At 37.0% G+C, this 25,623-nt stretch overlaps 1 protein-coding gene across 1 annotated transcript in view; it reads left to right on the top strand.

Annotated features, from left to right (window-relative positions):
* CHRM2 (cholinergic receptor muscarinic 2) overlaps positions 1-25,331 on the top strand; it is a 159,799-nt gene extending 134,468 nt beyond the window's left edge. Inside the window, exon 2 of the mRNA XM_007111362.2 lies at positions 23,747-25,331. Within this exon, the coding sequence (XP_007111424.1) occupies positions 23,794-25,194 (1,401 nt within the window). The 5' untranslated portion in view covers positions 23,747-23,793 and the 3' untranslated portion in view covers positions 25,195-25,331. The remainder of the gene's footprint in view (positions 1-23,746) is intronic.
* Positions 25,332-25,623: the final 292 nt, after the last annotated feature.

Below are 25,623 nucleotides of genomic sequence, written 5' to 3'. Positions count from 1 at the left end.
TAAAGAGGAGGGAATAAAGAGGAGGATGAGGACTAACACTGAGAGTATATCATTTCAAAATTCTATTGTTTGGTTACAAAAGTTGTAGATCACAAATATATAACAGTATGCATATGTTTAAGTTCTAATTTATGTATAATAATAATACATGTGCAACCACACATGAAAAGCACCAAAAAAAACCCTTTCAGTCAGTGAATGCTTATCTCACATGTGATACTCATAGTTGGTAACAGAACTAAGGGGAATGAATGAAGCAACACAGATCAGTTTATCAGTATGTGTAGTGTCCATAGGCACAAGATGGTGTAAGTGGATTCAGTATACTCAATGATTACAGGCAGCCTAACAATCGAGGTTTTGAATTTGCACCTAACAAATAATTTGAAATGTTTTCCCCATATGATAGGTTGAAGTATAGATACAGGCTTAATCTCTCTCTGTATTTCCTTAATTCAGGTGCACATTTGCAAATTATCAGATTAAGTCTAATAAGTTCTACTGTTAAATTGGGCATAATGTTAATATTTTTCATGAGACTCTGGTTTCATTTTCTACACTCAATTATTCATAATTTATATAAATGTCACTTTATTTGAGGTTGTGTTGATGTCGTCATTGTATCAATGTTCTCCAAAAAAACAGAACCAACAGGATATTTGTGTGTGTATATATCTATACATATATACACACAGTTGATATTCATTATGAATGGATTCCTTATTTGTGAATTCACCTACTTGCTAAAATTCCTTTGTAACCCTCAAATCAACACTTGTGGTGCTTTTATGGTGATTTCCAGACACACATAGAGAAGTGAAAAATCTGAGTTACTTGACATACATGTTCCCAGCTGAGGTCAAAGGTGATAATGTGTCTTCTTGTGTCCTTTTCTTGGTCCATTTATTGTCACATTTTTCTCATTTTTGTGTTTTTTCTTGGTGATTTTGCTGTTTAAAATGATCATCAGGCATAGTGCTGCAGTGCTGTCTAAGATTCCTAAGCACAAGAAAGCTGTGATGTGCCTTGTGGAGAAAAGGTATGTGTTAGTTAAGCATCGTTCAGACATAAATTATAGTGCTGTTGGCTATGAGTTTATTGTTAATGAATCAACAATATATGTTAAATAAGATGTCTTTAAACAGTAACATACACATACATAAAACAAGGTTATATATTGATTAAATGACAAAATGTTGTGACCAGAGGCTTGCAGGAACCTAACCCTATATTTCCCCTAGGAGCAATTGTTTGGGATTCACTAATTTCGTATCCAAGTGGGCTTTATAGAGTATAACTACCAAGAATAACAAAGATGTACTCTAGCTAGCTAGCTAGCTAGCTAACTAGATTCATTTTAATGCAGTTTAGTGCAGTTAATGGGGATCAGCAAGTCTGAAATGTGTAGAGCAGGTCAGCAGGCTGGAAACGCAGACAGGAATTGATGCTGCAGTTTTGAGGCATAATTTCTTCTTCTCCAAAACCCTCAGTTATTGCTCTTAAGACTTCAGCTGATTGGATGAGGCCTGCTTGTATTACTGAAGGCAATCTCCTTTACTTTAATTCAACTGATTGTAGACATTATAACCACATCTACGAAATACCTTCAGAGCAGCATCTAGATTTGTGTTTGGTGAAATAACTGGACACTATGGCCTAGCCAAATTGAAGCATAAAATTAATCATAATAGATTTGATAGATATTGATGAGTTTATAATGAGCCCAGTTCACTGAGTGGTGTTTTTATTTATAGAGACGAGTTACAACTATCTTCACACACACACAAACACACAGAGAAAGAGAGAGAGAGAGAAATAACGTGTTTCTGCTCTGATAAGTGAGAAGTGTACTTGATCATGAGTAAAGTTTTGCTATCAGACCCCCTTGGCTTCAAGTCTGAGCACCACCACTAGCTGGCATTGGAAAACTTACTTTTATGTTCCTTAGTTTTCTTAAACCTAAAAGGATAACAATAGTACGACCCTTGACATCAGGCCTATTCTTTTTAGATATTCAAAAAATGTCAGCTCTTTTCAGTACTAGCTCCCTAGGGAATGTGAAGAGAGACATAAGGCTGTGGACATGTACAAACTCCCTCGAAGGTGAAGCGACAGCCCCTTGGCAGGTGTGTGCAGAAGTGTTCGGGATGGCAGTTGATGGCAAAGCAACCAACTCTAGCCCAGCACCTTTCTGCTTGTCACCAAAATAAGCCCAGGCTAAGAAGAGCATGGAAATGGGGTAGGTGCAAGGTTTTGACCTTATTTCATTAATAAAGAAAAGCTTTCACATACATTAGCCATCAAATTCTTATTCTAGAAGTCTACAGTCAAGGAATAGAACCCAAAGGCAGAGGAAATAAGCAAGATGGGGAAAAATAGAGACCCCCAAATGCTTTCTATAGTTGTTTTGCTTTTTTTCAAAAGAGGACAGAGCTCACAAAATCAGTCCACATAGAAGTCACAGCCACCAACTGAAAAGTGAAAAATTCAGTCAATTAGCTCATAAACACAATGCTAAAAAACGGGTGTGATCATGTTTCCACTCTTTTGTTTAAAGGCTCTTTGCTTCTGTGATTGTGGCGATGCCATGTAAATGCAGAGGGCTCAGTAATGAAAGGCGAAATCAGGACCTTGCTGTTCCAAATGCTCTCTCTGCCTCTTTTGAGTGTACCTGCTGCCGGGCTCCAACCCCTTCCCTGACCTCCCTATCACAATGTGACAGACCTCAGGGAGAATGAGGGGACATTCTAAAACAAAAATAAACCTGTCATTTTTATAGTCAAAAGTGTCAGAGCTCAAACATCAATGGTAATTCAGAAGAGTCAGTAATGTATTTTGTGTCTGCATTTACTGACATTTAGTGGTTATTCCATATGAAATTTATTTTCGAGGTACTCTTACATTGCAATTTAATCAGTATTATATCTTTGGCTTAAAAAATACTATTATAGCCTTGCTGGGGCACAACACATAAGCCACATCAATTCCTTATTTAATACAGGTATTATACAATAGTCGCTTTCCAAAGGGCCTTCTGCTCCTTTCCAGCACAGAGGCTCATTTAGCTTTACCGTCTGTACTCGAATTGTCGTCATTATTAGGTTATCTTTCAAGTTATCTGTGGTTAAGGCAAATATATTACATATTTTTGATAAGAATGTTTATAAGTATCTTAAATTATTTGAGAAAAACTAACTTATAAATGGTACTAGATTTTATACAGTCTCAGCTAATTATAGAGTGAAATAGTTGGTTTAATTGGGAAGAGGGGCTTGCAGATTTATGTGCTGTATTCATCATTTTGGAAAACTTTTAGTTTTATACAGAATAAATTTGGTGGCAAGAGAATAGCCACAAAATTATTTAAGTAATCCTCATTCAAAGATGATAAGGCTGTGTAATAATATGAACTTTAATAAATATATAAGCATGATTTTTAATTGATATATCAATTATTTGTACATGGAAAGAGGCCAGATGCAAAATAATAGCTTTCCCATATGAATGTATCCTATATACATTAAATAGAAGTGGCCAAATACAAAATAATTTTATTTTATGAACATATCCCTTATAGTCTATATGAATTGTGTGCATATGCATACATCACAATTAGAAATATAGTGACAAAAAATTATATTTATTGTGCAACTATAAATAAGTTCAGTCTTTGCAAGATACATACAGATATGCTTCGTGTTAAATATATATGAAGAAAACTACAAGACATCACAGAGGGACAAAGGAGAAAACTTGAATGAATGGTAAAACATTACTGGACGAAAAGACTTAACACAACATAGTCGTTGTTTTTCCCAAATTCATTTATAACAGTCCAGTAAAAATTCCATAAGGAAAAGGAGTTCACAAAATACTCTAAAGTTTATATAAAAAGAATGAAAATATAGTAAACAATTAAGAACAGTGCACTAATAAATGAGATTTATAATTAGAGCTTCTAAATATATAATAAAATTAAATACTGGTACAAGGATAAAATGGATAAAATAATGGAATAGAATGGAAAGCCCAGAAATAGATCTAAGTTTATGGAAATATTTACTAGATGGTAGAATTAGCTTTTCAAATTTGTGGAGAAAGTGTAAGTTATTTAATAAATGTTCCTGGAGTGACATTTGAACTATTTGGGGAAAAAAATCAATATTACATATCTTCATACCTTATTCTAAAATATCCATATAAATTGCAATTTCAAGTATAAAATACGTGAAATAGCTAAAGGAAATTATCTTAAATATTTACTTATTTGGACTGGAGAAGGTCTGATGTTTGAATGATACCAGTAAATTTAAACATTAATAGATATAACACATGTCCAAAAATTCCCGTGTAAAAAGGGCAATAAAAAATGTCAGTGGGGCTTCCCTAGTGGCGCGGTGGTTGAGAGTCCGCCTGCCGATGCAGGGGACATGGGTTCGTGCCCCGGTCCGGGAAGATCCCACATGCCGCGGAGCGGCTGGGCCCGTGAGCCATGGCCGCTGAGCCTGCGCGTCTGGATCCTGTGCTCCGCAACGGGGAGAGGCCACAACAGTGAGAGAGGCCCCAACAGTGAGAGGCCCGCGTACCGCAAAAAAAAAAAAAAGTCAATAGTCAGTAACGTGAAAAATATAAAACTTCACAAGTCAATAAAATGATAGCTAAAACTTCAAACTGATAGGATATTTTATTCATCTGATTTGCAAATTTATTTTAATGATAATTCTTATTTTTGTTAGCTGTAGTAAAATAACATAATCATCAGTTGATGGTGGGAATTTACTATCAAAAACAGCAAGTGTAGATCATTTTGGCTAATGATCCAACTTTTAGGAGTTTATCCTAAGAAAGCAATTAGTGATCTATAAAAGAAAAAAAATGTACATGAAAGTTCAATGCACCACTGTGTAATAGAGTGTAAAACTGAAAAGGACCTAAGTGTCACAAATAAAGGATTGTTTAATAAATAATGATATGACCACAAAACTAAATATCATGTACCCACTAAAATGATGCATTAGAAGATTATCTAAAGTCTGTTATTATCTTTATTTGAAAATGTTATCAGCCAGTAAATGTCAAAGGTCATAAAGTATGGGCCTAGAGGCCAAATCTGTACACACACAGACTTGTTTTCCTTGCTTGTCAGTATTTTATAACATTGAGCAAAGATTATACATTGGGAGAATGCACATAGGAATCTGGATTTCCAGTGTACCTTTACAGTTCTGAACATCTGACAACTTTGTGACTACATTCCCACCCTCAGCTGGGGCTGGACTGTGGAGGTTCTCTGCCTCTCCTTCTCTCCCAGGCCCACCAGCCATGCACCTTGCTTTTCTCACTCTTCCAGTCCCCTACCTGGCCCCACTGAGACAGTGAATTGACGTCTACCATGTGATCTGAAACTTTTAAAGTTATATGTGTATACAGGTGATTGTATTCATTGCATGCTCATGTGTGTGTATATAGGAAGATATACAACAAAATTTCAAAAGAAATAAAAGTTCACAGGTGCCTCCGATGATTGTGTAAGGTCTTTGACAACAGGAAACAAGTCAGTATTATTCACTATTTTATCCCCTGAATTTAGGTGGAAGAAAATTATTTGTTGAATGGTCAAGTAAGGAGGATAATAGCTCTTATGAGTCAGGTATGAATAATTCAAAATCTTTTTTTTTTTGGTTTACTTTTCTAATGTACTAATTTAAAAACGAGAAAAAATCATGATAATTTTTACTTTTTAATGTCAAGGGCGGAGGGAAATCTGTAAGCAGAGCAAAAATATATCATAAATAAATCTCACGTACTTTTTAAGTGAAAAAGAAAAACACACCATTCTTAGTTGAGACAGTGCGGAAATACTTGGCACTAAATTCTGCTCTATAACACAAAACATAATACAAGAGCCAATTGATTCTTGTCTGATATTGTACTTTTGTTTAGATTTCCGACCTCCAATTGAAATTGTCAAAATATCCTTCCTTACCCTTTGCAAAGTGTTGCATATCTCAAACACACCCTCTCCAGAAGCCTTCCTTTTGCTTTCCTCCTTTTTTGCAGGGATATTTAGGCAGCGATTACAGTGATACTATAAAACCAGCATTTAAGTCACTGGACGACTATTTCTAGTCTGTTCACTAAATAAGTCCAGGATGAAATCACCAGCCCAGAGGTGTCAGTTAATTGAGGAATCAGACAGCCAGAGAGACCAGACTGGGTGAGAAAACACCCTTACCCCAAGGACAAACCTTTGCTCTGACTTTGGAGAGAATACACAAATGAACTTGCCAAGTAAATTGCTTTCCTTCCCTAATACATGATCTCTTTGCTCCAGTGCTAAAGCTGCTTTTTAATGAGTTGGTAAGTTAATATGGAGCTAGATTGAGAGAATTAGTTCATGCTTGTACTTTTTCAATATGGAGAGTGAAATGAAGATACAGATAGCAATTTAAATCTAATTTTCAAGCTTGCATGGATAAAAGGTCACAGAGGGAAGCTGAGATGTACCAGAATGTTGGGGGTGAGAGGCAGGGTGATAGTGACAAAGAAAACCAGCTGACACAGAGCACAGGTCTCTTTCAGTAAGTACAGCAAAGCCCAAATAATGTAAACTCAAGACAGAGCTGTTTTCTCTCTATAGGTGCATGCAGTACAGTAGTTAGGAAAATACAGATCTAAGGCCAAAGTCACTGATGGTCATTTCTGACCTCCCAGTCAGCATTATATGGATCCTAAGAGAATTAAAGTAAAATTAGAATCCTACAATGCATTTAAGCTGAAAGAGACAATGGAGTTGAACATCCTCACTGCCACAAAGGACAAAAATCAAACTCAGGGAGGTAAATACCATCTCCCGATTGAGGCTGCAGGTATTTTAACATCACAGACCCCTGCTGTTTGAATGAGTTTAGACCAACACTGCTGTTTAAAAACAAACAGAGATCAGTGTGAGAAGTGGAGTGTGTGGAGTGGTTATGTGTCTACTGTCAGTTGGCTTGAATTCCTAAAGAAGACGCCATCTAGCGTAGTTGAAAATTTTTCTTTTGAGATGAAACAGATTCAAAATAAAAGCCCCTCCCAGATAGCACGCCCAAGTTCCTAAATTAAAAAAGGAAACACACACACACACACACACACACAAAGAGGCTCAGAAGGACAAGATAGTAGGACCAACCACTAGCCAGCTAAAAGAGAGCAAAATAGGTGGTTTTTTGGTGTAAAAGTAAGGGCAGCAGGGAAGTTTCCTCAGAGTCATTCAGCTGCCAGTATCGGACAATATCAAACTTTAAAGTTAGAGGAGAACTCTCACTCAGATAAATTGATCATTTTGAGCCGAGGCTTATTTCACATGGTTGGTTTGTTTAATTTGGTCATTAAACTGCCCCATTCACACTCTTTAATATTTATATCCTTCTTTTCTTTTTCATGTATTTATTTTTCACCATATAGCATAAAAATGGAAAGCATTTGAGTCATTATTAATAAAGCCATTTACTATTATCCTTCAAAAATGTATTAATATTATAGTTAACTGCTAGTCATACATAACACATGGTACCTTTTTGCTTTGTATATTCATAATCTGGTGCCATTTGCTCTACATAACAGGATAGGTAAAGAGAACACATAGCACATACTACCTTCCCAATATGTACACTGCTACTATATGGCAACTTAGAATCAGTTTCTGATTCATGTTGGTGAACAGGAAACAATTATTAGCAAATTTCCTTTTACAGATTTGTAGAATTCAGTAATAAATGGTGATTATTTGAGAGAGGTTGTGACTTCATGAAAATTGTCATCATATGGGATAAGTAGAGGGAATCTATGCAATTCATGGAAATTCAAGAATATACTTTCTAGATAACAGAAAGTAGTTGAGCAACAGTTCCAGCAGACCTGTTGTACAGTTGACAATTTTACAAACTGTGAAAGTAATTCTCTCTTCACCTCTACTCCCAACCTAGCCAGAGCCAACTTTAAGCTTTTACTTATACCTGTGGATAAACGTTGAGGAGCCAGGACTAAGAGGCTTGGTTTAAATTCCTTTGTATTATCTCATTTAATTCTTGAAATGGATCTGCTGAGCCAATGTTTTCACTGCATAAGCAATGAGAAAACTTATTCTTGGAGAATTTAGAAACTTACTAAAAGTTTGGAGTGTGCTTATATGCCCTGACTGGAGTTTGGGGTTGTCAAAGGGAAGGTACTCAACTCATGGTCAGAAGGTTAGGTCGAGCCAGGGCTATAGACAGACAATGACTCAGGTGATGAGATAGATGGATTTGAAATTGAAATACAGTTAGAGATCCTGGTCAGTGAGATCTCATGATCCCAGCTTGAGCAACATCATCAATAGTTTATTATATCTTACCTAAGTGGTCTTCACTGCCATGGAGTCTCCATACTCCTTAGGTCCTCTGCCATACCCCACCTTTCTCATACTCAATAGAGAGCCTTTAGGAAGTTTCCTAAACACCCTATTCCTTGACATCTCCAAAACTAATGGAATCTACTCTCATCCTTAACCCTTTCCCTCCTATTTGCAAGATTAACCCTGGGGCCATTCTCTCTCCGTGTTGCCTGTATGCCATTCTTTTCTGCTTTCTTAAACTCTTGCCTCACCAATGGTACCAATTGTTCTTAATTGTTTAGACCCACAATCACCAGGGTTTTCTTCTTTTCAGCTTTGTCATCCTTTTTTTTTTTTTTTTAAAAAGAAACTAAACAAAATATTCTCAAAGACTTCCCTAATCTTATCTTTCTTTCAAATCATCTTTTTTTCACTTTGCTTTACCCTCGAGTTACAAAATAAGGGTCTTTCTACCTTGTTGCTCTTATCCATCCAAACCCTGACCATGTACAAAACTACATTTCATGATTTCTTATTCTCTGGCTTTTATACTCAAAGAATTCCATTTTCTTGAAAGTAATTCTTATTTTTTTAATTCATTTAACCTCAACATATGAAAATATTGTTTGCATTCTGTAAATCCATTGAGTCTTTTAAAGTGGCCATTTAAAGATTTGTTTTTGGTTGAGTAAGAATGTGTAGTTCATAGTAAGAATAAAGGAGCTAGCTATAGGTCTGCTGTTAAAAACTTGGTTATAAAACTTGGAATTATATGTTAATAGAAATTAAACTTTATTCAAGTGGCTCCCAATCTTTATTTTAAAACACAGTTTGGAAATCTGAGGATGTACCGGGAATTGTGCCAAAAATAATGAAAATTCACCCTACCCAATTTCACAGTCCCGACCCCCCAACATGCGTGTTTTGGGTATTTCTGTAGTTTGGATACTTTTTCTTCCCTGTCTTAGACAGGGCTATACCACTGTGACTTTCTGCTTTGTGTACATAGTAATTTGTTGTTTTAATAACAATACCAAAAAGAAAAAAAAAAGCACGTAGCAAAGTGGGTCAAGCTGTCACCTTCCAGCCTTACAGTGGGCTTTGAAAGCAACCAAACAAGGGAAGAGCCGGAGGCAGGCTGCTCACAAGTTACATTCCTAAATGCAGACACAAAACTGAGGATGTTTTATTATGAAGAACAGAGACTAAGAGGCTGCCCACAAATGAGTCTTTCCTTGGAACACTTGGACGAAATGTTCCCTGATAGCCAACCAAGCATGAACGAGAGTGGAGACTGACTGAGAGACGCATAGACCTCATACACAGGCTAAGGATGTGAAGTGTGCTATGGCACACTGGAGGGACCCTGCTCAGCAGGTTGGGGTGGGCCGTCTGATCCCCAAAAGACTATCAGTACTGTAGGTCCTGATCCCTCATCTTGCTATTGGAGGTCAGCTCTAACCTCGTCATGACCTCTGGATTTTAAGATGATGAGGCTATGTCTGCTGTTTGTGGAACAGTATTTCTAGATAAATGTTTTGTAGTAACCATAACATAAATAACGTTTCTTAATTCTAGCCAGTCATGGCAGAGGAGTAACATGACATTAGAGATTGGGAAATCGGCCCCTTGTGGTGGTCCCTAAGACAACCTGTGCTGTCTCTTACATACCACACTCGCTGAAGATAGGATGGATGAGGGGCAGAGTGAATAAACATGTAGCAGATAAGTATTTGGATAAAGATTTTGAAGAAGTCACAAGAAATAGCATGGGTAAACAAGAAAAGGCCTGGAAAAACTCACCCAAGAGAGCTAGCGTTTGGCAGAAAGAATATTTTTGTTTTGTTGTTGTTATAAAGTATTCACTTTAAATTAGCGGAACTGCTAAAATGAAATTTTAAAAATAGTTTTTCTAAACAGCATTTAGAGAATATGGTAAATGTAAGTCACAGATTCATTTTATGCATATTCACAAGTCATGTGACCCTGTTGCTCTAAGCTTTTTTTTTTTTTTTTGCGGTACGCGGGCCTCTCACTGTTGTGGCCTCTCCCGTTGCGGAGCACAGGCTCCGGACGCGCAGGCCCAGCGGCCATGGCTCACGGGCCCAGCCGCTCCGCGGCATGTGGGATCCTCCCGGACCGGGGCACGAACCCCTGTTCCCTGTATCGGCAGGCGGACTCTCAACCACTGCGCCACCAGGGAAGCCCTGCTCTAAGCTTTTAAGTCCATGCAGCTAGAAACTAGCAGAGATCGGTTTCAGTCTCAGGTTTAATTCCGAAGCTTTTATCTCCTGCATCCAGAAACCCATTATGCTTATCTGTGTATAAAGGCTACAGAAAGAAAAGTTAGACCACCCTTTTGGAGCAAGGAGGCCAGCCCTTCTGCTGGCACATCACCTAGAAGGATATCTAGGTCCGGTGGGTCTTTGCTGCTCTCTCCCTCAAGAGGAAGTGATCCTTTATGAGAAATTTTCCTTAGACTACTATCATTGTAAGAGCAGAGACATTCTTTCTTTTCTTCTTCAAGGGGTCAGAATCCCTTCTTCTTCAGCTGACACACTGACAGCTGGCTCACACTTGCACACACAGTGGTTAGGTGAAGGAATCCAGGGCAACTTAGCTTAGCTTCCTATTTCCTTTCATTTTACATTGTTTCAGAGGTTAATTACTTACAGGATCCTCTTCTAACATGCTCTGTTAGAGGTCCAGCTAGATACAATCCTATCCCAGCAGACAGCACAAAGTAAAACTGCTTAGGTGAAGGTATAATTGTGCTTGACGGACTGAGCATCCTGTCTAGCAGACGTGTGCGTGAGTCTCAATCCCTTTACGTCTATTTGACGATCTTCCCTTCTCATGCGTTATTTAGGTCCAGACGTTGTATTTCAGTACCTTTATAATGTGGACTGCTCAAAGTTTAGCTGCTTTTTTACTAGATGACATGGTGGGGATAAAGGCATATAAATTGTGTTGGGGGTAATGATTAGCCAAGGTGGTATAGTTTGAGAAAGGAAGTGTCATTTTTGTCATAGCCTCATACTGGGCTTAGTCAACATGGAACCTGCCTCCTGGGGAAAAGTAAAGGTTAAGGCCTATAATTCTAGCTCAGTCTGAATGAGAAATCTGATTTTTCAAAGTGTTTGGAGAGTCTGAAAGTAAGGAGGAGCTGAGGTATTTAAATATTTAGTTGGGCTTGAACTTGTGGTGTTGGGAGAAGAAAGGGGATGGGATTGGGGGAAGGGAGGGTTGGGGCAGCATGTGATGACCTATGGGACACATGTATCACATATCGTAAATTACGTCATGCTTTCACCTGTGGTTATCACCAAAAAAGTGGCTTTAGTTCAAGCAGGTAGGAGAGTTGACTGTCCTGATTTACCACATGAAGTTCTTCATTCTCTCTGACCAACTTGCTTTATTTTAACTCTAAATTAGAGCTTTGGATACAGAAATCTTTGCTGAGTTGATGTAGCTTTTTATGTTGCCTCATCTCAATTGCCATTAGATCATTTAGTAAAGACTTTAATCTTCTCCGTGCTCTCATTTTTCACATTTAAGTGGGATAACACTGTGGTCATTTTGCTCCGTTCTAGAAATAGGCTGCAATCAGACTCTGAGGAAACAATCATTTTGTATTTCAATTGGAAACAATAAAAATAGTTGCTGCCCATTACTCTTTACACTTTGTTACTACTTTATTTTTATAGCTTCATTGAATCTGGTATGAATCATAAGTATAAGAAGCCTGTGTCATTTCTGTCATTGAAAAGTTAAAGGACCCAAGATTCAACCTTATGGAGTCTTTTGTTCCTTTGGACTCTATGCCTATTCTAGGCTTTACTGCCAGAGGAATGATGATGTCTGTTAAGCTTACACACATGGGTGCATTTTTTTTCAGAGGTTATAAGCAAGAAAATTATGCCTATAAAACACAATCCACTTACATTTACCTTTCATATGTGGATTTTTATGAAAAGAGCAACACATGTATTGATTAACTTTTTCTTCTTTCCGTACGCAAGGCAACCTTAAGCAGAGACGTGCTTAAAATAAATACTAGACTCCTAAGTACAACTAAGTGTCCTTTTCTCTACTTACCTGTTATAAATGTCTTATCTAAATTTGTATTTTCTTTATGGTCAGAAGAAATTTCACTTCTTCCTGTACCTCCTAATCTTTACACAACTTCTGATCCCATTTATTCTTAAAAATTCCAGTCTACTCTTCAAAGGAAACAATTAACTTACTTTTGAACTTCTCTCTGAGCCTAAACTAACTTTCACTCCCCTCTTCAAAGCTGTCCTTGGGCTACTATCCAAAGTCCCATGTTGCCTTGCCCTTGTGCCCAGTCAGCTTTCAGCAGAAGGCATGTGCACCATTGAAAAGGGTCTGTAGGGCTTCCCTGGTGGCGCAGTGGTTGAGAATCCGCCTGCCGATGCAGGGGACACGGGTTCGTGCCCCGGTCCGGGAAGATCCCACATGCCGCGGAGCGGCTGGGCCCGTGATCCATGGCCGCTGAGCCTGTGCGTCCGGAGCCTGTGCTCCGCAACGGGAGAGGCCACAGCAGTGAGAGGCCCGCGTACCCCAAAAAAAAAAAAAAAAAGGAAAAAGAAAAGAAAAGGGTCTGTAAAGGGATGCATTGTTTGGGATTCCTCAGCTTCTCTAGAACAACAGCTTCCAATCTAGAATTTTCTATCAGCGTCATAACAAGCCTCAATCCCTCTGCAAATTTGATTCACATGTTTAATTCAAGCAATGAGTTAACTAATTTCGAGTTATTAAACCAGCAGCCTGCCTATTTTAGGAAAAAACAAAACGGAATGCAGAAAGCCGACTATACAAATTTCCAACTTCTCAAGATGGTAAGAAAGACACAGGCATCAATTCAAATACAGCTGCCTAATATACAACTTTCAGTAGCTCTTCGAGGATCGCTCCCATTTTCCTTTCACTCCTCTTCCTTGTGAGGACATAACAACCTTTAGACAGAGGGCTTTCTCCACTTCTGCTGCTGTCTGGTCTAGAATGCACTATTTTGTCAGCCCCATTTACTCGATGATGTTGATTATCAATATTGGAGTTCAGTCGGATTCCTGGTACAGAAAAGAAAGGGTGCTGCAGTGCTTATTCAGGTAGAATTTCATTTTAAAAAGTCAAAAGAATGATTTATTCCAGATCATGCTTTGTTTATAACTGTCCAGACCACTTTTCCCTTTTGGCAGGAGATGGGTTGTGTTAAAAAAAAAATAACTAAAAGGAGCCACAGACGTAGAGACAAGGACAAGGGTACTAGTTAAATCATTGTTAGGTCTCTTTCCCTCTTAGTCATGACATTTTTTCTAGAGTAAGTGCTGTTTAGGATGTGTTTTGAAGAAGGCAGGAGATAGCTTGGCGAACATGGAGTGGAAGTTTGTCCCAGCATCACGAAGAATAGTATTATTTTTGACAGACAGCCTAAACTGCAAACATGTTTACATTGTAATAAGGGCTTGGAAATTCTTTAAGGTTTTCACGCTGGAAAAATTCATGAAGTCTCTTGTATTTGTACTAATGTGCGGATCAAATTGCTGTTTCAGCTACTTTCATGCTTATTTACCATTTGCTTTTAAACTTTTTTCTTTTTTATGAAAGTGCAGCTTACATCCAGCAAAGTGCACAAAACGTAAGGCTTAATAAATGCAATGTTATAAGTGAGGCTTTCTTTTTTCAAATGTTTTACGTAATGCATACCCGGTAAAGTCTGCAATACTGGGCTGCAGTTTTCTAAATGAGAAAAACTCTACACATTGCTTTCAGAATACTTTCAACACATCTTTTCAGATATAATTAAAAGGTCAGTGTAGGTGAGTCAACAGCTAAGTTTTATTTTGTGTCTCTGAACCTGCAGGTGGTCAGGCCCAATGCACTGGGGTGGATATCCACCAAAGTACATTGCACTTTCCTGAAAAATATATAATGCACAATCTTGAGAACAGAGTAAAAAATAATGTCACACAAAGCAAATGGTGAAGGGAAGGAAAAAAGAGAAAGAGAAGGGAGATAGAAATAATAGGAAAGGTTTCCAGGAAGCCTTCTATATTTTTTTCACCCCAATCTGACCAGCCTTTCTTAGCGCTGGCACTTGTCATTGTATTTATCCAGAGTTGTTTTAGGTAGCTGGATATTTCATTAGCAGTTTGTGTATCCCCTAGATTATAAACTCTTTGTGGATGAGAATGTGTTCTGTCTTTTGTTTGGTCACTTGTTACTCCTTCACTTTGATCCTCCACAGCCCTTGAAGGCAAATGAAGATCTGTTCATAACGGAAATTCAATAAGCTGTTTTAGAATGAAGAAAGAAACAGAGAAAGCTCCTCTGGTTTCCTAGCAGGGCTGCCATTGCTCTCTGCGGCCACCACCCCCAGCATAGCTCACTACATAGTGAGATTCAGGACCTCATTTTTCAGGAGATCGAAAAAGCTCTCGATATGTGTATTGACTCCTAATGTGTCACTTGAAAGAAAACCTGATTAAAGAAAAAAAAAAAAAGAGTGGAAATTTACTCCATTTCTGTCTGATGCTGAAAAAGTACCAGAGTGTGGAATGTCAATATTATCAGCTATCAGAGCTGCACTGTCTCCTGGGTCCCGGGACAGAACTCTTCTTTTCCTTTAAGTAAAATTGAAAGACATTCAAGATTTGTAAGGGTAATCACAATATAAGCAAATTATATCATCTACTACATCAGTATCAAAACTCTGTACATTGAAACCTCTCTTTAGAGAAAAGGGACTTTGGTTCCCAAGACTTCCCTAAAAAGTCTCTCCCCAAATCTCTTTTCTTTATTTTTCTCTCCAACACCATTGATGGCAGAAGTGATTGATCATTGATGTAGGAATAATCTCAAGCCTATTAAATTCCCATATCAAAGGTTTTAAAAATTAGTGGGACTGATTCAATGTGTAGAAGATCTAAAACAGAGTATAGACTATATACCTCAATGGTCACTCTTCCATGTCAGGGAAATTACACAGTTAGATTTTAATTTATCAGATTATTATACAATATAGTATATTAATTTAGAAATATATACTATATTTCTAAATAATAATATAGTATATACTATATATTATATATATAGTATATACTATAGTATATACTAATATAGTATATACTATAATATACTAATATAGTATATACTATAATATACTAATATAGTATATTAATTTAGAAATATATACTATAAAATTAAAAATAAATAAGCTTCGTTTGCTTTCTAATTGATGATAACGTGGTGTAAAATTACCATTTCATTCTTAAGGCAGAGAAGAAATATGGGTACTCCTAGACTATCTACTAGCTCCTTGTTCCTAGTATAGTCTTGTTTCTAATGACAGTCATATTTTATTCTACATCCTTACGTTTTTTCATGTTTTTTATAATAGTTGTTATTTTGTGCTGAAAGCTAGATATCTAAGCATAATATTGTTGAAGTCAACTTTTAATTATCTCAGGACAGACTGTGGTGTTTAGCCCTTATATATGCAATTTAAAAAGCTAAAATGGGCCTTATTACTCTATCAGTTGAGGGAATTTCGGGCAACACTGGCGAGGCTGATGATTTTATCCCTAGTGTTTGCTCAATGATTAGGCTGCTTCTTAGAGACCAGTGTCTGAAAGAGAGGGACAAACAAAACCCAGAAAACTTTGCCATTTTTAGTAATGTATTTAAATAGCAGCAGAAGTTAGAAATCTATAGAAAGCATATAGATCAAGATTACATTTTTAAAACAAACTTTAAATATAAACAATCATAAATTCAGGTTTATGTGAATTCCTCTTGACTTCTTGTTCTGAAATTTTTTTATGCAACCACATATCTTCTTTCCCTGGAGTCCACTTGTTGTCAATCATGGGCTCCTTTTTTCCTGATTTTTTAAATTCTTCTAGAAAGCTTTTTTAAAAAAATATTTATTTGTTTGTTTGTTTATTTTTGGCTGCATTGGGTCTTCGTTGCTGTGCACGGGCTTTCTCTAGTTGTGGCGAGCAGGGCCTACTCTTCATTGCGGTGCATGGGCTTCTCGTTGTGGTGGCTTCTCTTGTTGCAGAGCACGGGCTCTAGGCACGCGGGCTTCAGTAGTTGTGGCTTGCGGGCTCTAGAGCACAGGCTCAGTAGTTGTAGCACACAGGCTTTGTTGCTCCGCGGCATGTGGGATCTTTCCGGACCAGGGCTCGAACCCGTGTCCCCTGCATTGGCAGGCGGATTCTTAACCACTGTGCCACCAGGGAAGCTCTAGAAAGCTTTTTTAATAAATCAGCTTTTGTTTCCTGGTATGGCATAGTAGAAAGAATGTGACCACAGGAGTCGGATACCTAAATTTGGACCATAGCCCTAGTATTTGCCAGCTCTCTGATCACAGTCATCTGTAAAGCTGGAAAAGATGATTATTGTTTTCAGAGTATTGTGAGAATTAAATAAAATAATGTGCAGAAAATTCTAGCATTTAGGTTACACATGTATTAATAAATTTATCATTAGCTTATTATGTTGTGGATGCACCTGTGAAAGTGATCATTATATATCAGGCATCTTGCCTGACTTGGGCAGAGTGTGGAGAAAACCCCATTTATTTTATCAAATTTTCCCCGTGTATTCAAATATACATTAGAATTTTTTTTTTTTTTGGCCGCACCGAATGGCATGCGGGATCTTAGTTCCCCTACCAGGGATTGAACCTGTGCCACCTGCATTGGGAGTCTTAACCACTGGACCGCAAGGGAAGTCCCCCATGAAATTTTTTAAAAATCATTTAAGTTAGCATTTTCTCTGTAACAGTTCCAAAAGATCAATTACTGTCAATGTTAGAACTTCTGTGTAGTTGACTTGAAAATTTTGTGAGAAGTTATATATCAATTTACCTGGTGATATGTTTTTATGATGATTGCTTTTAGAAAAATGTTTTAATCTTAAATGTCACATATCTTCATGTGCAGAACCTCACTTACTAACTCTTTGTCTCACTGTGAACATCTCCTGTCCAAAGTCACAATATTGGCCTGGACATGATGATCCTCTGTTGTCTAATCCAAAGACCCAACTTGAACTTGGATTAGTCATAAATAAATTATGATAAATTTGGGGGGCTCACACTGGCTGCTAGGTAAAACTGTTCCTCAGACAAAACAATGAATATAAATCCTGAGTCTGGAGCCAAGTAATTTGGGTTTGAATCTCAATTTGATTCTTAATTATTTGATCTTTAGTTCAATATTTATAAAAAGGTGTATAATAATGATAATCACCTCAGGAGTTGCTGTGAAGAGTAATCATGCTCAACATTTTTTGTATTATTATCAATATTATTATTATCATTGATTATTTAATATTATTAATAACTTAATATCATTGATAATGATAACTTAGTATTACCACTACACCCCACATTTCCTCACTCTTAATCTATTTCATACACACACACACAGACATACACACACACACACACAATTTTCTGCTAACTATTAAGAAAGGTGATTAATTTATACTTATTTAACAGTAGTAAATATTAATAGTATTTATTTAATGCTTAACATTTATAGATCAGGGTTCAGAGACATTATCTCACTTGATCCTTACCACAACTCTAGATGAAAAGTAGGGTTGCTATTATTCTTATTTGAGAAAAAAAAACATAGCTAATAATTAAGAGCAGAGATTAGCACCCACAACTTTGCCAGGATAATATTAAACCTCTACATTTCTCACTGCTTCATAAAGGGACTCAAGTAGTGAAGAAACTAAGGACACAATTTTTTTTCTCTTAAGTTTCTGTAGTATTTTCACGACTGAGTCATAAACTAACAGTAAAATAACAAATGGATTATTATACATTTGCCATATTAAGATATTGAGTCCTTTAAAGGTCATCTTCATTGTTTACTTTGTTGTGATTATGTTATTTCATCAATGATGTAACAATTATTGCTTTAATAAAATCCTATGATGCCACATCAAAGGTAAAAACTTTTACAGAACTGTAAACAGCAGAGGTGCCTAGAGCTTTATGAAAGAAAGCTGTTTTCTTTAATAGAAGAGGAACAGTCCTTACTTAGGCTTGTGTATCACGTGAGGAGAAAGGAATGCCATTCTTCAAATACTTGTGCTTGCTTCTAAGTGAATGTTTTCCATTTTTACATATAGCACTAGTATAAACAAGTAAATATTATAACTCTAAAATTTTAGAGGGTACGATAGCAACTAAGTATGTTAACACTGTATAAATTTACTGTGTTTTACTTGAATAAGCATTCCAGGACCCCGAAATGGAATCTGTCTTAGCTAGCAACCTCTGTTGGATAAAGGATAGTTCTCAAGTGGAGAGAGAAACAGAGAGTATCTAACCGAAGGGTAAAGACATTGATTTGAGTTGCAGACATTTATTACTCACTGGCCTTGAAACCAAGGCCACTTAATCTCTTCGTATAGCCTGAGCTTACTTCTTAAGATAAAGGGGATGATAGGACCTGTTCTGTATATTTTATAGAGTTGTTAATATTAAGTAAGATAACATATGTTTAGAGTCCTAAGATTATTTTTTCTTTCAATTATTTTTATTGATTGAAAATGTAAAGCATGCCCATAAGCATGAGAATCATGAAGCTTTATGTTATTTTAAAGTTTTAGAATAATAATAGTTATTGTTTTTAGCAGAAGTTAAGGCAAGAACCAAATCCCTTACTCATTCTTACAGTTTCTTGTTTCCATAAAATAAGAGATCAAGCTAGTTTATTTTTTAACTTAAATGTTTTATATATATATATATATATATTTAAAATTCTCCAGAGGAAGTCACCAAAAATATTTTTTAAATAAAATAAATATTGCTCAATGTTTTATTAAAATGAGTGTGAAGAATAAATTAAAGTGTCAAAAAGGATACTGGGAAAATTAATGTTTGGTACTTTTCAATCAAAGTATTAAAATGAACATTTTGAAACATACATATAACTCAATTCTAAAAATATCCATGAACTTATCTAATGAATAGACAAAAGCAAGCTTATAAGCGAGTCAGAATTCTGAACTTACTGTTATATTAGCTAATAAGGAATCATTAGAATAATGATTGGATTAGTGAAATTATTTTGTTCAAATAAATTACATGAATAAACAATTGTATAAGTAATGACCAAAAGCAGTGGTATTGAAACAATTCCACTGATTAGGTAAATAGGGGTTGAATTAATAATATTAATTGTTGATCCTGTATTGATTCAACAAACATTTTTGAGCGCCAGTTATATTCGAGGCAGTGAGCTGGATGGTAGAGCTACAAAGTCTCAGAAGTCAAAATTCACAGTTTTGTTAGTGACGAAGAAAAATACATAGACAGTGTATCAATCAGTGTCCTATGGGTCAAAGGTCTAAACAGTGGATCTACAAAAACTGAAACCTGAAAGGCTACTAACTGTAGGAAACAAAGTGCTCAGCCTCTCTAGTAATCAGAGAAATAGAAATTAAGACAAAAAGCTGCATGTTGTCTCTCTGGGATTGGCAAATATTACGAAGTTGCATAATAACAATTGTTTAAAGGTTATTAAGAAACAGGATTTACCTGGTCAGAGTAGGATCCTCTGCAGCTATCCAAGAGAATAATATGACTGTAGTCAGAAGAAGGCTTATACCCATGCCTTCATCCAGTGCCTTGGACCCTATCTTGGGATTATATGATAGGGAAATTTGTAACTCAAGTCCATGACACAATAGGAAAATTTTAATTTCAGCACCATTTCAAGCAGTTTGAGGCAAACTGCATGCCTAACACTAGAGAAATGTATAAGAAAAGATGCTATGATTTACTCACTATGGAATTATCAATAGAAGCAATACATTTGACTTAGCTGGAGCAATATAAAAACATAATATGGAGTGAAAAATAAAAAGAAACAGAACAACATCTAGGACACAGTATCATTTAGTAAGTTAAGATCATAAGGGAAAAAATGTATATTTTCCAGAGTTGCATATCTAGCCAAAGAAACAGTGCAAGCAACTTGAACAAGTTCTAAAGGAGAGAAGGGGTAATGGGATGTGAGAAATAACAATGAAAAGAAGGAAAACATTGGTGAAATAAAAATAAGAGGACCATGCAGAGACTGATGAGGATGTTGGGTATAGTCTGAGGAGTATAATTTACTCAGCTTTCCACTTGATATTCAAATAACTCTAGACAAACAGGCGAATAAGAGCAACAGAACAGAATAAAATGGTATGAGGCATGCTATGGAAAAAACAACTAGGCTAAAAGCTATCAAAAGGGTTTCATAGAGTTGATGATGCCTGAAGGCTGAATAGAAGGCACAGGTGAGAAATGTGAGGATGTAAGGATGAGGGGATGCGGGGGAGGTTCTTTTAAGATACGAGGCAAGGATGGAAAATGGCATGAAGTTGTAACATACAATGTTGTGTTTGGATAAATGCATGTAATTGCCTTTAATGTGGGATATTTAGGGAAGTTCTGAGATACTTCTGGAAAGATGCAAGGGGGCAAGATTATAAATTTTATCAAGGGTCTAATTATGTCAATGATACAAGTAACTAGGGCCTAACATAAGGAACTGGGAGTGAAAATGGGAACAAGGTATATCTTCAGAAGATACTTAAAAGGTAGAGTTGACAGGTCATGGTTGCAGGAAGTGTGGGAGAGGCAGGAAGCAAGGAGATGGCTAAGAATTTTAACTTGATGATAATAGGATTCACAGAGATGAGTAAAACAGAATATGGAGAATTTTGAAACAAAATATGGTAAATTCCATTCCATCAAAACTACTTTCCTAATTAAACTCTTCAAAGTTTCTCCATGACTTAGAGATTAAATTCAAATTCCTTGTGTTTTCCTTAAGAAATTTATGATGAGACCTCTGTCAATGAATTGTTTTAATGTTTCTAGGTGGTTTTTTTTTTTTGCTATAATATTTCTGAATGGACGTCCTTGAGTAGACCTCTTGCACATTTTTCTAACTATAGCTGAAATATAAATTCCTATATGTAGTATTCCTGAGACAAGTGTTTCTTCAATGTTAAATTTTTATAAATGTATTTACATTTTTAGAGATATAGATACGGTTCCCTGCAAGGAAATTACCCCAGTAACTCCAACCAATAATGTCCAATAATTTTAACAACTGTGGATGAAGACATGGTTTCCACTGTTTGTGTCTGCATTTTCTCTTCTCAGTCTATATTACAGTTGTCTTTGGGTGACTTGGATTTGGGTGTCTTTGCCTTTTAGGGTGCTTAGAATGATGAGTTAGGGTCAGGATAGTAGGTCATGGAATGACTAAACCACCTCCTATATCCCAACTAATGACAACATATTTGCATTTTTAAATTGTGAGGTTGAATATCTTTTCATATGATTAAAACTTAACATTTTAATTTGTCTTTCATCTAGCGAGTATATCAATGTTTTAGATTGTTAGTCTTCTCATCTTTCCTTATTTCATTTCAAAACTTTTTATATTAAGGACATTAGGTAACTTCTTATCATGTGCTTTTACAAATATTGTTTCCTTTTATTTTTACTTTTTTTATGCAAAAATTTCAAATAATTATGTAGTGCTTACATATATTTTTCGTATGGCTTCTGAGTTTTGGGTCTTGTTTATTAAGGCTAAATGCCTCCTAAGTTATTGTTTTTTAAAAATATACTTGAAGATAACTTGCTTTCCAAGAACAATAATCCATTTTGTTTAAGTGCTATTTGTACTATGAAGGTGCTTAGCAGATAATTTTCTACCTGAATTTCAAGGGAAAACCACTGCCCCATCTGTATTTCATTGTAATTAGGGGGACCTGAATGAATAGAGATTTCTCAATTTCAAAATGCCAACAAATAACTTCTCAACAATGCTTACTTTCTGATATACACAACTCACTGATTTTGTCAACTTGGGCTACTTCCTTCAGGGGTTGTGTCCCCAGAAATGTGTCATAGCTCATTTGATAAACTCAACTTTCTTTCCAGTGTCCCTTATGAAATATTGCTCAATTGTCTCCAGACTTCGATGATATTATCTGAAAATGGTGAACATGTGTTTACTTAAACACAACAGGGTTGGGCAGCAGAAAGTGCACTCCAGTTTAATAATTGCTCCTTTACCAACCCGTCACTGCCACCAGAGTGTATGCCTCTCACAGGCAAGGACCTTGTCTTAATTATCAGGGAATACCCAGAGTATATCATAATGCTTAATCCTGAGTTACTTAATAGGTATGTGAGGACAAAGTGAATGAGTGAATGATTGAACGAACTAAGGTTCATAGTCTTATCTCTATCATTGACTTGATATGTGACCTTGTATAAATTAGTTAATCTTTCTGGGCTTCAGTTCCCTGTTCTGCTGAACAAATATAATTTCTAGCCTGACTGTACCAAAGATTTGTCTGGAAGAACAATAAGATAATAGACATGGTAGTGATTTGAAAAAAAAAATCAGAAAATTTTCATATAATCATATCAATATACATTTGATAAATAATTTCTTTTGCAGGATATGGAATATTGCTAACTACATAGAATATGCTATGTGACACTAACTACAAGTGTAAAATGGAGATCAGAAAAGAATAATACTCACTGGGGGGAATGTATTGGCTAAAAGGAGTATCATTATTATCTTTATTATTATCATTATCAGTATTATTATGAAAAACACTTAGAGAAACCTAGTGGAAAAAGTCACACATGATATTATATGTTTTATGCTTCCCCCATAATTTTGTCCTCCTATTGGTTTATTAATTTTTATGTCTATACCAGAAACCTCTTGATGCTTTGGAAAGTTTTTTGTATAATTTTGGCTTATTTAGTTCAATTCATCAATATTATGCTCAGTTAAATTGACTGATGACAGATAGATAGATAGACAGATATTCAGTTCTAGATATGAACATATTCAAAATGTCATCAGACTTCAAATACATTGCCAGCCTGAAAGGATCTTTTGAATCCTTCATTTAAAGTCTTTGCTGGGCTTCCGTGGTGGCGCAGTGGTTGAGAATCCGCCTGTCGACGCAGGGGACACGGGTTCGCGCCCCGGTCCGGGAGGATCCCACGTGCCGCGGGGCGGCTGGGCCCGTGAGCCATGGCCGCTGAGCCTGCGCGTCCGGAGCCTGTGCTCCGCAACGGGAGAGGCCACAGCAGTGAGAGGCCCGCGTACGGCAAAAAAAAAAAAAAAAAAAAAAAGTCTTTGCTTTTCATAGGGGGAATTGAGGCAGGTAGTCACAATAAGCTTGTAGGAGAAAGAAGGAAGATTTTGGAGTAAAAAATGTAGTTCAAAAGAGAGAAATCTGATATATTTTAAAGCAATGTTTATATTATGTATTTGTTAATTTTATTCTATTTCCCTGCAGGTTTAAATGTTTATTTGGATACTTGGCTACTGATTAGAGAACACAAAATGAATAACTCAACAAACTCCTCTAACAATGGCCTGGCTCTGACCAGTCCTTATAAGACATTTGAAGTGGTTTTTATTGTCCTTGTGGCTGGGTCCCTCAGTTTGGTGACCATTATTGGGAACATCCTGGTCATGGTCTCCATTAAAGTCAACCGCCACCTCCAGACCGTCAACAATTACTTTTTGTTCAGCTTGGCCTGTGCTGACCTCATCATTGGTGTTTTCTCCATGAACTTGTACACCCTTTACACTGTGATTGGCTACTGGCCTTTGGGACCTGTGGTGTGTGACCTTTGGCTAGCCCTGGACTACGTGGTCAGCAATGCCTCAGTAATGAATCTGCTCATCATCAGCTTTGACAGATACTTCTGTGTCACAAAACCGCTCACCTATCCCGTCAAGCGGACCACAAAAATGGCAGGTATGATGATTGCAGCTGCCTGGGTCCTCTCCTTTATCCTCTGGGCTCCGGCTATTCTCTTCTGGCAGTTCATTGTAGGGGTGAGAACTGTGGAGGATGGGGAATGCTACATTCAGTTTTTCTCCAATGCTGCTGTCACCTTTGGCACTGCCATTGCAGCTTTCTATTTGCCTGTGATCATCATGACTGTGTTATACTGGCACATATCCCGAGCCAGTAAGAGCAGGATAAAGAAGGACAAAAAGGAGCCTGTGGCCAACCAAGATCCAGTTTCTCCAAGTCTGGTACAAGGAAGGATAGTGAAGCCAAACAACAACAACATGCCTGGCAGTGATGATGGCCTGGAGCACAACAAAATCCAGAACGGCAAAGCTCCCAGAGATGCTGTGACTGAAAACTGTGTCCAGGGGGAGGAAAAGGAAAGCTCCAATGATTCCACCTCAGTCAGTGCTGTCGCCTCTAATATGAGAGATGATGAAATAACCCAGGATGAAAACACAGTTTCCACTTCCCTGGGCCATTCCAAAGATGAGAACTCAAAGCAGACATGCATCAAAATTGTCACCAAGACCCAAAAAGGTGACTCATGTACCCCAACTAATACCACCGTGGAGCTAGTTGGTTCTTCAGGTCAGAATGGAAATGAAAAACAGAACATTGTTGCTCGCAAGATTGTAAAGATGACCAAGCAGCCTGCAAAAAAGAAGCCTCCTCCTTCCCGGGAAAAGAAAGTGACCAGGACGATCTTGGCCATTCTGTTGGCTTTCATCATCACTTGGGCCCCATACAATGTCATGGTGCTCATTAACACCTTCTGTGCACCCTGCATCCCCAACACAGTGTGGACAATTGGTTATTGGCTCTGTTACATCAACAGCACTATCAACCCTGCCTGCTATGCACTTTGTAATGCCACCTTCAAGAAGACCTTTAAACACCTTCTCATGTGTCATTATAAGAACATAGGCGCCACAAGGTAAAACATCTTTGTAAAGAAAGAAGGTAGTCAAGGGGAGCTTGGCAAAAAGAAACAGAATAAAAGAGCTCCTAGTTTTCAAATCTCTGCCATTGCACTTTATAGTCTTATCATGGAATGTGCAATTAAGGAGCCCAACAGTGACACTCTTATGGTGCCTATGCTCCAGTTTGAAACTTGCACCTTATAAACCCTGTCAGTTTAGGAGCAAGGAGACCATGAAGGAGACATGTTGGAACTGTGGATTTAAGAAATGATCTATGCTTTCTCATACTCTCTTGAGGAAGGGCTTCTGAATATAATTTTATCTCTGCACAAAAAGAATAATAACCTCACTCCTTTTTTTCATTTTTTTGTTCCCAAGTGTCCGTATGAGGATGAAATGCCACAGTTACAAACTAACCTGGAGAGTCAAACATAAAGCCATTATACA

Source organism: Physeter macrocephalus, chromosome 5 (assembly GCF_002837175.3).
Source record: "Physeter macrocephalus isolate SW-GA chromosome 5, ASM283717v5, whole genome shotgun sequence".
Taxonomy (NCBI): Eukaryota; Metazoa; Chordata; class Mammalia; order Artiodactyla; family Physeteridae; genus Physeter; species Physeter macrocephalus.
Note: the sequence above shows the minus strand (reverse complement) of the source record. Positions and strands in the feature narration are given on the sequence as shown.